A 12,917-nucleotide genomic window follows, 5' to 3' on the forward strand; every position below is an offset into this window, starting at 1 on the left:
GGCCAACCAGCCGACTGCAGCCTGGATGGAAGCCTGCCTGGAAGGCTGTTCCAGCCACGCTGTGCCAGCCATCCACACAAGCACCTGGGCTTTCAGGAAGCGCCCAGCAGCCGTGCACGCTGCTGGTGCTCCCTGAGAAAGGCTGGGGCTGCTGTCCTTGCCGCCAGTGCCACCCGGGGCCACAGGGACAGCCTTCACAGTCATCCGTCATGACTTCCTTTTCACATCTGATCATTACTACTCCTGGTCCTTGCAAACAGAGGGATGCCAGCAAGAACTCAGGCAGGAGGCACAAGAGTGAGAGGCCCTGAACAAGTGTGCCTGGAGCTCCACGCACCCCAAGGTGGGCCAGGCTGACTCGGAGGAAAATGGAGAAAAGCTCGGGAAGCCTGTTATGATTTGAAAAAGATAATTCAGCAAAGATATATGAAATACTTGTGTGGACTGACTCATTTAATCCTCACACCCATGATCTGAGGTTACGGTTATTTTCCTTTCACAGAAGAGGGAAACTGAGGCTCAGAGGGGGCACCTGACTTGCCCAAGATCACACAGCAGGAAACAGTGTCAGAGCCTGGGTCTGAGGACAGGCCTCATCACTCCTGGCCCCCAGGTACCCGCTCCCCACCTGACACACACAGAGCTGGGGCCCCAAGGCAGGGCTGGCACTGACAAGAAGGAGCCTAAGGGAGGCCTCCCACCAGCAGCACAGGGCACGTCACCTTGATCTTCCCACTGGCGATGCCTTGGTTAAAGGCCACGGCAATGGCCACACGGCCTTTCTGGTCAGAGTACAGGATCCTTGCCTGGGAGCCCACCACCTGCGGAGAGAGGGAAGAAGAGGCACCTCGGTGACCTGTGACACGGGGGGAGACTTGAGTGACATGTCCCACCAGCAGCCAGATGGCCACCCCTAGGAAGGTCCTGGAGGCCCCCGAGGTGCATGGTGGCTCTACAATCCGTGGGCCTGAGGCAAAGCCTCACATCCAGCCCACCAGGCAGCCATGCCAATCGCCCGCATGTTCACGTGCAGTCTGGGCCCCCGGCGTCCCTCTGTGGTCCTTCACCTCAAGGGCTAAGCCCCGGAGGGGCCTCTGAGACCCTGAGCCACATCCTACTATGAGCATCACCCTGCGTGCCCTTCCAATAATAGTAACAGCAACACCACCTAGTGCACTGATGGCTGCACCCGGCACAACTCCAGGAACTTACACTCACGCATTTGTGAGCGTTATGAGGAAGATGCTGTTACCCTCATGGTAGGCTCCATTTTACAGGTGAGGAAACTGGGGCCCAGAGGGGCAGAGCAACCAGCCCAGAGTCACCCAGCCGGGAGGTGGCAGGGCTGAGCACCTACGCACTCAACCACCAGGACACAGCACTCCTGGAGGGCGAGGCACAGCTCCCAAGAAAGAAAGGCTTCAGCAAATGAAAAGGAGTCACTGTGCAGCACAACGGTCCTCAACCAGAACGGCATCTGGCAATGACTGGAGACACATCTGGGTGCTGCTGGCATGGACAGGGATGCTGCTCAACATCCTACAAAGGCCCCCATGACAAAGAATTATCCAGCCCCCAGGGACTCGAAGAGACATCTGTACACCACGTCCATAGCAGCATTATTCACAGCAGCCAACAGGCGGGAGCAACCCAAGTGTCCATCAATGGATAAATGCATAAACACAAAGTGGCCTGTCCATACAACGGAATATGATTCAGCCTGAAAAAGGAGGGAGATTCTGACACCTGCGACAACGCGGATGGACCTTGAGGACATTATGCTAAATGATATAAACCAGTCACAAGAGGACAAATACCGTATGATTCCACTTACGTGAGGCCCCTAGAGAAATCAAATCCATAGAGACAGAAAGTAGAATGGGGGCTGCCAGGGGCTGGGGAGGGGGTGGGGAGTTGGTGTTTAATGGGGATGAGCTTCAGCTGGGGAAGATGGAAGCGTTCTGAGGATGGACGGCAGTGATGGCTGCACAGAATGTAAATGTACTTAATGCCACTGAGCTGTACCTTAAAAATGGGTACGATGGTAAATTTTATGTTAATATTATTTTACCACGTTTGAAAAAAAAAAAAAAGAATTATCTGGTCCCAAATGTCAGTAGTGCTGAGGCTCAGAAACCCTGGATTCTCCAAAAAGGTTGCAGGTGCTTCCCTCAGCTGCCTGGCCAGCTGGTGCAGGAAGGGGTGAGGAGGCAGGAGCGTGGTGGAGCCAGCCTTGCGCCTGACCAGCAGCCTGAAGCGAGAGCTTGGTCCCCGCCACGTCGTCAGCGGTCAGCCGGCTGCTGCTTACTTCCTCGTGCCTTTCTCTCCCACGGCCCTAGTGTACTCACACCAGCGGCCTCAGGCCCTTTTTGGAAAAACCATACTATACCTCAGCACTGCAGAAATTCTCAGATTTCTTCAATCCAGAAAAAGAAAACTGAGGAGGAACTGACACAGGATTGCAGCTTTGGCAAGAGCATACATTAAAGAAACTCAACTAAAATTTGTACAAAGGATGACCTTCTGCGATGACCATTTTTCACAAGAGAAAGAGCAACATGAAACAAGCAGGAGAACCCAATCTCTGAATAAATGAACTTAGACACAAGGACAGAGACCTGCTTATGGCCCTCGCGGCAGTGCCCAGCTGGCCACGGCACAAGTCCTGACCGCATAGCCACCTGGCACGACCACCTGGCAGCCCTTCTTCCGGGAGCTGGAGCCCCGCCCACAAGGCAGGGTGCTGCTCTCCCCTCCAGGCCCTGCTCTGGACCAGCCGCGTCCTCCTCCCTGGGCCCCAAGCCCTCAAGTCGGCAGCCGGGGCCTTGGGCGTCTCCGACTTGGCTGGCCACAGAAACACCGTTGGCACAGGGGTTTTGCGGCTGAAACACACGTGCGAGGCAGGGGGCGAGGAGGACAGCCATTTGGGTGGATGCTGTTGGAGCACAGAAGCCCAGGAAAGGGGGCAGTGCTCAAGGCAGTCCCCTCCCAGCCCAGGGCCCAGCCAAGGAGCCACTAGTCCAGACGTGGTGGCAGCGTGGGGCTACTGGGTTCTGTTGCCGAACATGTGTGAGCCACAAGCCCGTTTCTCGTTCTGGTACAGCAAGCCCGCTGCCACCTCAGGGCTGTGACTTGGCTGGTCCCTCTGCCTCTGGTGCCAGTCACACAGCTGCTTCCTGACTCCCCAAACCCCAGCATTGAGACCTGAACCCACGAGTCAGCTCCTCAGAGACACCTTTCTGCCTGGTCTGTACACAGCAGCCTCCAGCCCACGTCACCCTGATTCATGCGCACACTCACAGCCACAGAAATGAAGCAGCAGGCACGTCTGTCTGCCCAACCCGGGCCCCGGCTGTGCCTGATGCACCAACTGCCACAGAGGGCCTGCTCCAAGCTCACCCCCACAGCCAGAGTGCATGTGCCATCACAGCATCTCATTGCACAGATGAGGTGGGAGGCTCAGAGAGGCTGAGCCACTCACCCCAGGTCACACAGCTGAGAGGCCAGGAGGCCTGGCTCCAGGGTCCTGCAGGGGCCACCTCTTGAGAGAGCACTATTTGTGGAGTAACTGCGTGAAGAACGACCTAACTGACCCTGGTCGCTGCCCCAGAGCCCCAGGCCACCTTCTGAAAGGCCCTGGGCTTCTTTGTCCAGTGGCCCCGTGGCGAGGTGGCTGCTGCCACCTCCTATGAGGCTGATGGGGCTGCCGCCTAAGCAGTCTCATGGGACGTGTAGACACCCTCTCCGGGGGCCCAGCCCTGCCTCCCCCAAGGCTGAGCCCTCACCAGCTGGTGCCTGGCGGCCTCCCGGATCCAGCGGATGTTGTCCACATACTGCAGCCTCACCGCCGGGTTCACTGCAAGGGGAGAGGGAGGGATGGCATGGCACAGGGGCCTCCGCCCCGTGGCGGGGGGCGCAGACCCTCCCTCTCGCAGGCTGCTTGGCGCAGCCACCTGTTCTGCACCCATCACTGGAGCCCAGACAGCGGGTCAGGGAGACCCCATCCCCAGCACCACACCAGGCCATTCGCCTCCTGGACCCAGCGATGCCCACGGTCACGTGAATTAATGCACTGACTGGTACCCTCATTCCCTCCACAAACAGCTATCGAGGGCCTACCATGCGCCAGGCACTGGGAACAAAGACTTCCATGGGTCATGAAGAAGATAAGAGTGCAGTGAGGGCGTCACTAGCATGGGGGGAAGGGGACCAAAGGCCTCTCTGAGGAGGTGACAGTCAAGCGACGTCCTAAATGCTAAGGAGAAATCGGCTACATGAAGATCTGAGGGAACAGCATTCAAGGCAGAGGGAATAGCAAGTGTAAAGGCCCTGAGGTGGGAAGGAGCTTGGCTTATCTCAGTAAGACCAGCCAGTCGGCTAAGGAACGGAGGGCACGGGGGAGGAGAGCAGGCATTAAACCTTCAGGAATTGTGTGAGCCAGTGGTTAAAATTTCAACTAAATAAACTTACACTTTAAAAAGCTTTTATTAAAAATGAAGGTAACGCTCACAAGTCGTCACATCTTAATTCCTTTACTCTCTTATACCAGGACCTGTGCTACAAGGTTCCTGCCTGGTGGAAACACTGCTGCTGCTCCAGTGGAGCCCCCTCGAGAGCAGCCACTCCGGGAGCATGTGCCCGGCGCAGAGGACCCTGCCGGAGGGCGGCCGCTGGCCACCCGCCACCACCTGCCGAGGGCCGTGCAGCGGTTCTAACACCAGGAAACTTGCGAGGCCTCTGACCAGATTTCCAAGCAAAGGCCACTTCCCTCCTGCCCAGAGGCGCCCCGCCAGCTCCTCCCCCGCACCCCCCAGCCTGGCTCCGCAGCCCTGACCCCCGGCCCAAGGCACCTGGATGCAAAAATGGCCCCTGGGGATGTAAAATGACAGCAAAGGCTGGCCGACCCGCACAGAGACAGGGAGAGAAGCCTCCTGGACCGAGGCAGAGCTGCAGCGAGCCAGCAGGAGCCCTGACGGCGAGGAAGCGTCCCCCAGGAAGCGCCTCTCCCCTCCCCGGATCAGAGACACTGCAAACCCACCCCACGAGAAGGGACCGCGGCTAACCGAGGGGGCAGGCGGACGTGGCCCGCCACTGCCGTCCCCATGCGGACGCAGAGCCAGCGTTCCATGTCAGAGAAACCAGAGATGCACTGGACGAGCCCTGGCGAGGAAAGCGGAGGGGGCTGGGGGCAGTGAAGGCCACGGCACAGACGGGGCACAGAGAGCAGCCGCAAAGACCCAGAAGCACCACTGGTGGCACCCCCCTGAGGCTGCATGCTCCTGCGCCCACAGGCAGGGGACAGCGGAGAAGTCGGGGGGTGGAGAGGGGCAAGGACAACCGCCTGCACTGCTGGCTGCCAAAAGCACCTCCCAGCCCACAGCCCTACCTCCGCCAGCAATGGCCGCCTCCAGCACAGACACAGCCAGCTGGTCCGTGACCGCCAGGTCCTGGGGGTCCCCTGACGTGCATACCCAGCGGAAAGGCCCGAATCCTTGGGAGAATATGTCCCTGCAAAGACAAAGTGCCTTATCACTCTGGGGCTTCCCAAGCTGGTTGCACCCCCTGGCCAGGCTCACCACGATCCAGGGAGGGGAGGCCAGCAGATGCTCCAGAACTGAGTGGGGTGAAGGCTGTGTGTGAAGTGGGCGTGTGCTGGGGTGCGTAGCATGTGGGCATGTGTAGTGAAGTGGGAGCTTCCACATCTAGAATTGTTACTGGAAGTCCCTAAGCCATTTATTGGACAGGAAGCTGCGGAGGCCCTGCCTGCCACAGGCCCCCTCCCTCCCCTTAGCCCCTTCGTGACCTCAGTGCCCCCCTCAGCCCCCTCAGTGTTCCCTTTCCCTCTAGCCCTCTGCCCCCCGTCTCAGAGCTGCACCATCTCTAGCTGCCGGAGCAGGGACCTGGGACACGAGCAGAAATGTCCTTAAACTGCTGTTACAGACAACCTAAAAATCAGTCAAGTAAAACTAAATAGTTGGGAGAAAAGTGAAAGTGGGGACCTGGCCTTCCCAGGGGACTGACCTTCCCGGGGAACCTGACCTTCCCAGGGGCCTGACCCTCTCAGGGACCTGACCTTCCCAGGGGACCTGGCCTTCCAGGGGACCTCGAGCAGAGGGTGCAGCAGCCTGGGCGTCCCTGGCCTCCCATGCTCACCAGCCCCCTTGCAGGCTACCTTCCTGCCTCCCTCCTCAGAGACACCCCAGCTGCCCCTGCCCCTGTGGCTGGCGCCCACATGGCTCTGCCTCCCCACCCCCAGTGAGCCTGAGAAGGAGGCGTTTTGGTCTCCCTCCCTCCCGCCCTCTTGCCCACCTGGTGCATGCGAGGGCTCGCCAACCTTCCAACAGCATCGTGAAGCTGCCGACCCCCCACCTCCCCCTCCGCCCCCTTCCCCCCTGCCCCCTGCGCGTCTGTGTTGCTTAAGCCTAGGTTGCTTGGCTTGGCGTTGACACCTCCACCCTCAGCCCAGCCCCTTGGGCACTGCCCACTCCTCCCTCCGTGTCCTGGGCCGCTGGTCTCTCCAGACCTGCCCGAGAGGCCAGGGGGGCACACAGGCTTCAAAGTCTTGGCCTTCATGGACTGAGCCGCCAGCTGCCTGCTCGGAGCCTGCGGCTGTGGCCACGAGATGGGCAGCAATGTGGATGCAGCACTCAAGGTACACAGAGGTTGGGGTGTTCACCAGGAAGTGACCTCGGCTGGCGCCCCCAGCCTCCTTGCTCTCTCCCTGAGGCCCTGTACCAGGTCACTGAGGGTTTCAGCTTCTCTTCACCTGCATTTTGTGGTGGAAGCCCTGTGACCTGGTGTGGTGGCCACTCTACTGCTGAGCAAAGGCCTTAGTGCACGACCCCAGCTGTGGTCAGAGGGGGCGGCTTGCCCGACCCGAATGTCCAGGCCCAGGATGCTGGGAGGGGCCCCATCACCTACCCCATGATGTGCTGGACATACGAGGGGTAGCGGAATTCTGTCTTACGGGCGCCTTTCTTCTCCACGTCGGCTCCTGTGGACAGAGGCCCCGCCCAGAATCACCTGGAGGGGCCGAGGGCTGGCAGGCCCCCCAAGGTAGGACATATGCCACCATCCAGAGGGTGATTTAACAAAGGCCTGAGGAAGGACCACGGAGCACCCTGTCCCGACAGGGAAGCACCACCCATCTCTGTCGAGGTATAAGGAGGAGAGAGAGAGCAAGGGCACGCTGCCCTCTGTGCACACTGCACGGGGCATGGCTGCCTCTGCCCCTCCATCTGCCTCGCATCCACACAGGCACTCCAGAGGCCAAAGACTCCACGAGGGAGCTGGTGCCAGACACAGGCCGGGAGGGAGACTTCCCACTGTCTATCTTTTGTACCTTTTGAACTTTACCCTCCATGAATGATTCACCTGTTTTACAGAAAGAAGTTTCCATCACGGAACAGTAAAAGTGCATTTTCTTGCACTTTTTTCCTTATACCCAAGCATCGCACCTGCTCTGCCCATGGTGCTTTCCGTTGTTCTTAAAGCAAATAGAGAAACCAAGGCCCAGTGAGGCCAAAGACTTAGCGGGGCCAGCTTCCAGAAGGCCTGGGCAGGGGCACAGTGGAACCTGCATGCCGTGGTCCCCGCCTCCCCCAGGCACGTACCAGCCACACCTGGCTGGAGAGAGGGCAGCTTGCCCAGTGCCAGCATCTTGGCCCCTCCCAGCCAGGGAGGCTGGGGCCCCCTCACCCAGCCTCAATTCTCCTCTCACCTGCTCTCTGGGCCTCCAAGAGGAAGGCGTTGCCATAGTCCCAGAAGAAGAAGTTCTCCTTGGCCAGCCTGTTGATGGCTGAGACTTGCCTCCTCAGGCTGCAACAGACCGGTGGCCAGTGGTCAGCTCTGCCCACCAGTGAGGCTCTGAGAGCTGGCCCTCTCTGTCCCACCTCTGTCATCCCAGAGCCCCACCCCATGGAGCTCAGGCAGTTCTGCTGACTTCCACCTCGTCTGACAGAGGTGGAAACAGAGGCTCAGAGGGATTAAGGGTCTTGCCCAAGGCCACACAGCTGGCCGCTGGAGAACCAGGTGGAGGCCAGAAATGCTCAGTCCAAAAGCTCCTGCCGGCCGTGCGTGCTTCCCCGACTCTGCGCCCGTACCCCAGGCCCACACCCACCCCCTGAGCAGCCCACGGCCAGCGCACCTTTCCTGGACCAGGGCCTTGAATGCAGCTGGGTTGGAGGCCAGGAGGCTCTGGGCCTCTGTGAAGCCCAGCTGCACAGGGTAGTAGCCGCCATTGAACGGGTTGTGGCAGGACGTCTGGTCTGAACCCAAGTCCACCAAGAGCTCCCCTGTGGTATCCAGTTCGTGGACCAGGCGCTCCCTGGGGAGATGCAGGGTGGGTGGTGATTCCCAGGTGGCACCTGCTGGGGGCAGGGGCGGGCACCCTCTGGCCTGCAGCACATTTTGCAGCCCACAAGACCTGCAGCAAGCTGAGGCTAATCCTGCATCCCCCCAACAAAGAATTCTGCTGGGGAGACTGCCGGGCCGGGCAGAGAAGCTGCCGTGAACTGACACTTGAAGCTTTGTGTCCCAGGAGTACTGGCCGCCCTGAAGACCTTGGCCAGAGGGGGAGGTTCACCTGGGGTCCTCTAGGCTGCCGATGCCATACCCCCACTTACCAAAGATCCACCACATTGCCATGGTAACCAAGGCTGAGCACCTCCTTCCTTCTCCTTGCTTCCCTAGAAGGGGATACAAGCAGGACAGATGTTCCCATCACACCTGCCCACAGCTGCCCCCCACATACAGGGGGCACCAAGCTGGCCAGATTACAGGAAACCCAGAGGACCCCCGAAAGTACTGTGTGCAAGTGGAGGGCAGGGCCTGAGGTGCAGGCACTGATGAGGCATGCCATCTGAGGACGCTGACTGTAAGGGCCACGGTCTCGACTGCCCCAGACAGGAGAACCGACACAACAGTGGGACAACCCTCGCACAAGGACGATGAGGAGATTCACAGAACTAGGGCTATTGCTATTAGGGCTCTGGGAGATCTTTCTAGAACTCACTCAAGGTGATCCTCAAATTGTAGATGTCATTAAAGATGATTCCAAACATTACTTGGAAAAATAAAAGGACAAAAATGTGAAACATATTTGGGGGAAGAGATTTGAACATATAAAAGCCGTCACAGGTATCAGAGGTGTCAGAAAGCAGTCAATGAGGTGGCATGGCACCTGCTTAAGATGCAAAGTGACTGAGCCCAAGCTTGGCGGAGGAGGCCAGGCACGCTCCTCTCCCAAGAGCGCAAGGACGACGAAGCAGGAAAAGGCACCGAGTCCCAGAGCAGTGAGCGGGCCCCCAGACCGTGCCGAGCTGGATGAGGACTGCATCCCAGCCGAAGGGCCAGCACAGGGACGGGGCCCCGGAGCCTCACTCCATCCCCAAGTGTGTGTTCCGCAGCTCAGGGAGCAGACGTGCGACGACAGGCTGCTTAAGGCAGTTTGTTAAACTGACTTGAAGTGATTTTGTTGTGTGTGTGAGAGACAGCAGGAATTAAGCTGGCCCAAACTTTGTGTGAGCTACAAGAGGGAGAAGGCAGATGGAAGAGAGATATTTAGAGATGACAAAAATATCAGAGCGGTTGGAAGTGTGTGTGAGAGCGTATGCATGTTGAGTATGTATGTGTGTACATGTGTGTGTGTGTGCATGTGTGTGAAAGTGGGCATATGTAGGAATGAGTGTACATGTGTATGTATGTGTGTGTGTGTGACAGTGTGCAAGTGTGTGTGTGTTTTCAGGATGCTAAACAGCATTAACAGACATAGGAGCCAGATGAGGCCGGACCCTTCGACGCCACACCAGGAGTTTGGAATTTCTCCCATAATTGATGAAGAGTCAGCTGAGAGCAATGTAGTCAAAGTGATATTTTAGATAGATCTATGTCAAAATAGTACCCAGTCTTCAGTGTGCATTTTGACATTTCATACAAACCCCCTTCGAAGCCCCGGGTTCTAAGCGTGGCTGTGCGGCGGTGGCCTTCCCCGCGGGACCCAGGTCTGCTAGCAAGTGAGCCGAGAGGGCGCTTCACAAATCGCATCTGGGTGGCAGCTCCCAGCCAGTTGCCCCCCATTCCCACTAAAATACCTCAGGAGACATCAGCGAGGAGGGAAACGCTGCCTCTGATGTGGCACAGACACCCCAGCCTAAATGGGGAGGAACCTGAGGGGTCCCGCTGAGGAAAAGCTCCACCATTCAAAGGCTCATGCCCCCCAGCAGGTGAGACGGGCACATGCTATGTGGTGTGTCCGGGCTGGCACTGAGGCCACAGCAGGGAGAAACAGGACACATTCTGTGCAGAACTGTGGCTGAATATCGTGCAGAACTGTGGGAACACCAAGAGAGTGACTGAAAATCTCTTGGAACCCAGTGTCTCACCACAAATCTGCAGACCCAGGGGTTTCCTATGCACTGGCAATACGGACCAGCAAGAAACAGACATGGAGAAGACCCTCCCCCAATGCTTCTCCTGTACGACCTGAGTATCACTTGGTGTGGTGCCCACCGGTGGCCGGGTGTCAGGCACTGAACAGCCACACGAGACAGCTCAGCCTCCGGGTCCCCACTTTCGACCTCACATCGGTTGTTGTACCTGAGTCTTCGAATGCAGTGGTCCAAGCTGTCGGCTACCTCCATCAGCCAGCCTTGCTTGTGGCGTTTCATGAGGGCTGCTCTATCCACCTGGGACCATGAGACACAGGGCCACCCAGTGACTAGTCACCCCTGAGTGTGTCACCCTCCTCTAGGCAGGTGCCAGGCCCCATGTAGATCACCACTTTTTAACAGTCACTGCCTTCCTTATCAACAGAACTTGGATTTTGTTCAGACTGACACTGTGCTCAGTCCCAGGAGATGAACCATGTCCCAGCTAATCACAACTGTCCTTCCCACTGTTTCCAGCCTCCCTTGTAGATTGACCAATGACATAAAAGAAGGAATTTCTAAGACATTATTTTTCTGCTAAAATAGAGTCAGCCATAGCTGGCACTTCCCCTTCTCCCTTCTTCCTGTCTTGAATATAGATGGGATGGCTGGGGCTGAAGCAGCCATTTTGTATCCATGAAGGAAGCTCAAGAGAATTTAGAGATGTTGGCCCTGACATCACTGAGCTGCTGAACCAATGCCAGCACCGCTGGTTACATGAGAAAAATAAAACTATTTGTGTAAGCTGCCTAGTTCAGTTTTTTGCTAGCTGCAGCCAAATGGGCTCCAAACAAGTACAGCTACATATGTCACAGGTTTAGTATTAACTAAGAGCAAATCACACTGGTGTGTATCAGAGGCTTTCCTCAGAGCCACTCACCTCCTCTTCCTGCTTCCCTTCCTCTCCTTGGCACTACCAATGAAAGCTGAGAGCCCTGAAGGAAAGCCACCTGCCCTCGCCCCCAGCAGACGGCGACGTGTCACCTTCCCCACCGAATGGGGACTGTCTGAGTTGGGGGAGTCTGTGTTCATTTATTTTCAAACATTTACTAACTCCCACCTACATTCCAGGGATGTGGTGGAAAAGGGAAGTGGTGCCCACAGAAGGTCAGTGTCATGGGGGCATCAACAGGCCAGGGAAGGTGGGGGCACATCGAGGGCAGCAGGCGTGCTGCGGTGGGGACCCAGCCTGGGAGGCTTTGAGGAGGGGTGAGAGAAGAGAGGGTGAGGCTGTGAGTGGCTCTGGAAGGAGGATGGGGGGAGGTGGGCGGGAAGCAGACTCGGCCCTCCTACTGGCTCACCTCTGCTATCACGCCAATGCACCCCACGATGACTGCCGCTTTGGCCTGAGCTCCACTCATGCCGCCCAGCCCAGAGGTGACAAAGACCTTCCCGGCCAGGTCCTCGGTGCCCAGATACCGACGCCCGGCATTCAACACGGTGAGCTGCAGGGAGAGAGTGGGGCGCTCACTGTCCACTCCCAGCATGTCCACCTCCCATCCCCGACGGCCAGACGCGGCCCCTGTCTCACCACTGTGCCGTGGACGATTCCCTGGGGACCGATGTAGCAATAGCTGCCCGCTGTCATCTGGCCATACCTGACCACAGAGAAGGCAAGCAGCGAGGTGAGCCCAGGCCCAGCTTCTCCCCGTCACCCACTTTGGATGCTCGAAAACTCATTTTTAGTTACCCCAGAATGCATTAGTACAGTCTCCTTAAAAAGCATTTTAGAAAAGGCTACAGTCCCCATTCCTGGTGCCCTCTGGCCTCTCGACCTGCTATAAACAGGTTTCGCTCTCTCAGAAGCTGTGGTCTCAGTGGCAGGATTGCAGTGGGGAATACTTAGCCACATCACCGCACGCTCAGTGTGACCTGACCCAGCACCGGCACTTGCACTTTCCAAGCTTGTGCCCACGTAAGGACGCGCACACCATCGTTCACAGCAACCCTGAGACGGGGAAGCACCCATCACAGGAGGAGGAAGATGAACCCCAGCGAGCATGATGGAATGCACCCAGCAAAGAAGAACGGAGCCCTCCCATGTGCCACCCTGCTGAGCGAAGAAGCCAGACATTAAAAAGAGTACATTCCGCAGGGGTCCACTCAAGGACCTTCACTCGGGGAGCCTGCCCGCCAGCAGGGGGGAGCGAGCTACGCATACTTGTCAGGGCTCTCCGAGCCACACTCTTCAGGTGTGTGCACTGTGCTGTGTGGGAACGGCATTCAGAGAGCTGTTTGGCGTGAGGAGTTATTATTATTGTTAGTATTATTCACATCAACGGCCTCATTCTGTAGGTATTGTTTCTGAAGCTTGTTTTTCCCCTGAACACAACGCCTGTGGGGGTCTTTGCACATCAGCACACACACATCCTGCTCGTTGCCTTCACGGCTCGCAGTACACAGCACCAGGAGCCACAGAATGTTCTTCTTTCCCCTACTGATCATCGGGATGGCTCCAACTCTGCTACACGGACAACGAACAACACTGCA

The 12,917-nt window shown here is 57.6% G+C and overlaps 1 protein-coding gene across 7 annotated transcripts in view; it reads right to left on the bottom strand.

The window, feature by feature from the left end:
• Positions 1 to 12,917, bottom strand: part of UROC1 (urocanate hydratase 1) — a 52,590-nt gene that overhangs the window by 17,224 nt on the left and 22,449 nt on the right. For all 7 annotated transcript variants that reach the window (XM_070576436.1, XM_070576432.1, XM_070576433.1 and 4 more), the window contains 10 exons: positions 11,959 to 12,025; positions 11,729 to 11,872; positions 10,597 to 10,685; positions 8,625 to 8,687; positions 8,147 to 8,326; positions 7,721 to 7,818; positions 6,922 to 6,994; positions 5,387 to 5,508; positions 3,786 to 3,856; positions 723 to 821 (listed from right to left, as the gene is read on the bottom strand). In XM_070576436.1, coding sequence (XP_070432537.1) covers positions 723 to 821; positions 3,786 to 3,856; positions 5,387 to 5,508; positions 6,922 to 6,994; positions 7,721 to 7,818; positions 8,147 to 8,326; positions 8,625 to 8,687; positions 10,597 to 10,685; positions 11,729 to 11,872; positions 11,959 to 12,025 — 1,006 coding nt within the window. The remainder of the gene's footprint in view (positions 1 to 722; positions 822 to 3,785; positions 3,857 to 5,386; positions 5,509 to 6,921; positions 6,995 to 7,720; positions 7,819 to 8,146; positions 8,327 to 8,624; positions 8,688 to 10,596; positions 10,686 to 11,728; positions 11,873 to 11,958; positions 12,026 to 12,917) is intronic.

Source organism: Equus przewalskii, chromosome 15 (genome assembly GCF_037783145.1).
Source record: "Equus przewalskii isolate Varuska chromosome 15, EquPr2, whole genome shotgun sequence".
In the NCBI taxonomy this organism is placed as follows: domain Eukaryota; kingdom Metazoa; phylum Chordata; class Mammalia; order Perissodactyla; family Equidae; genus Equus; species Equus przewalskii.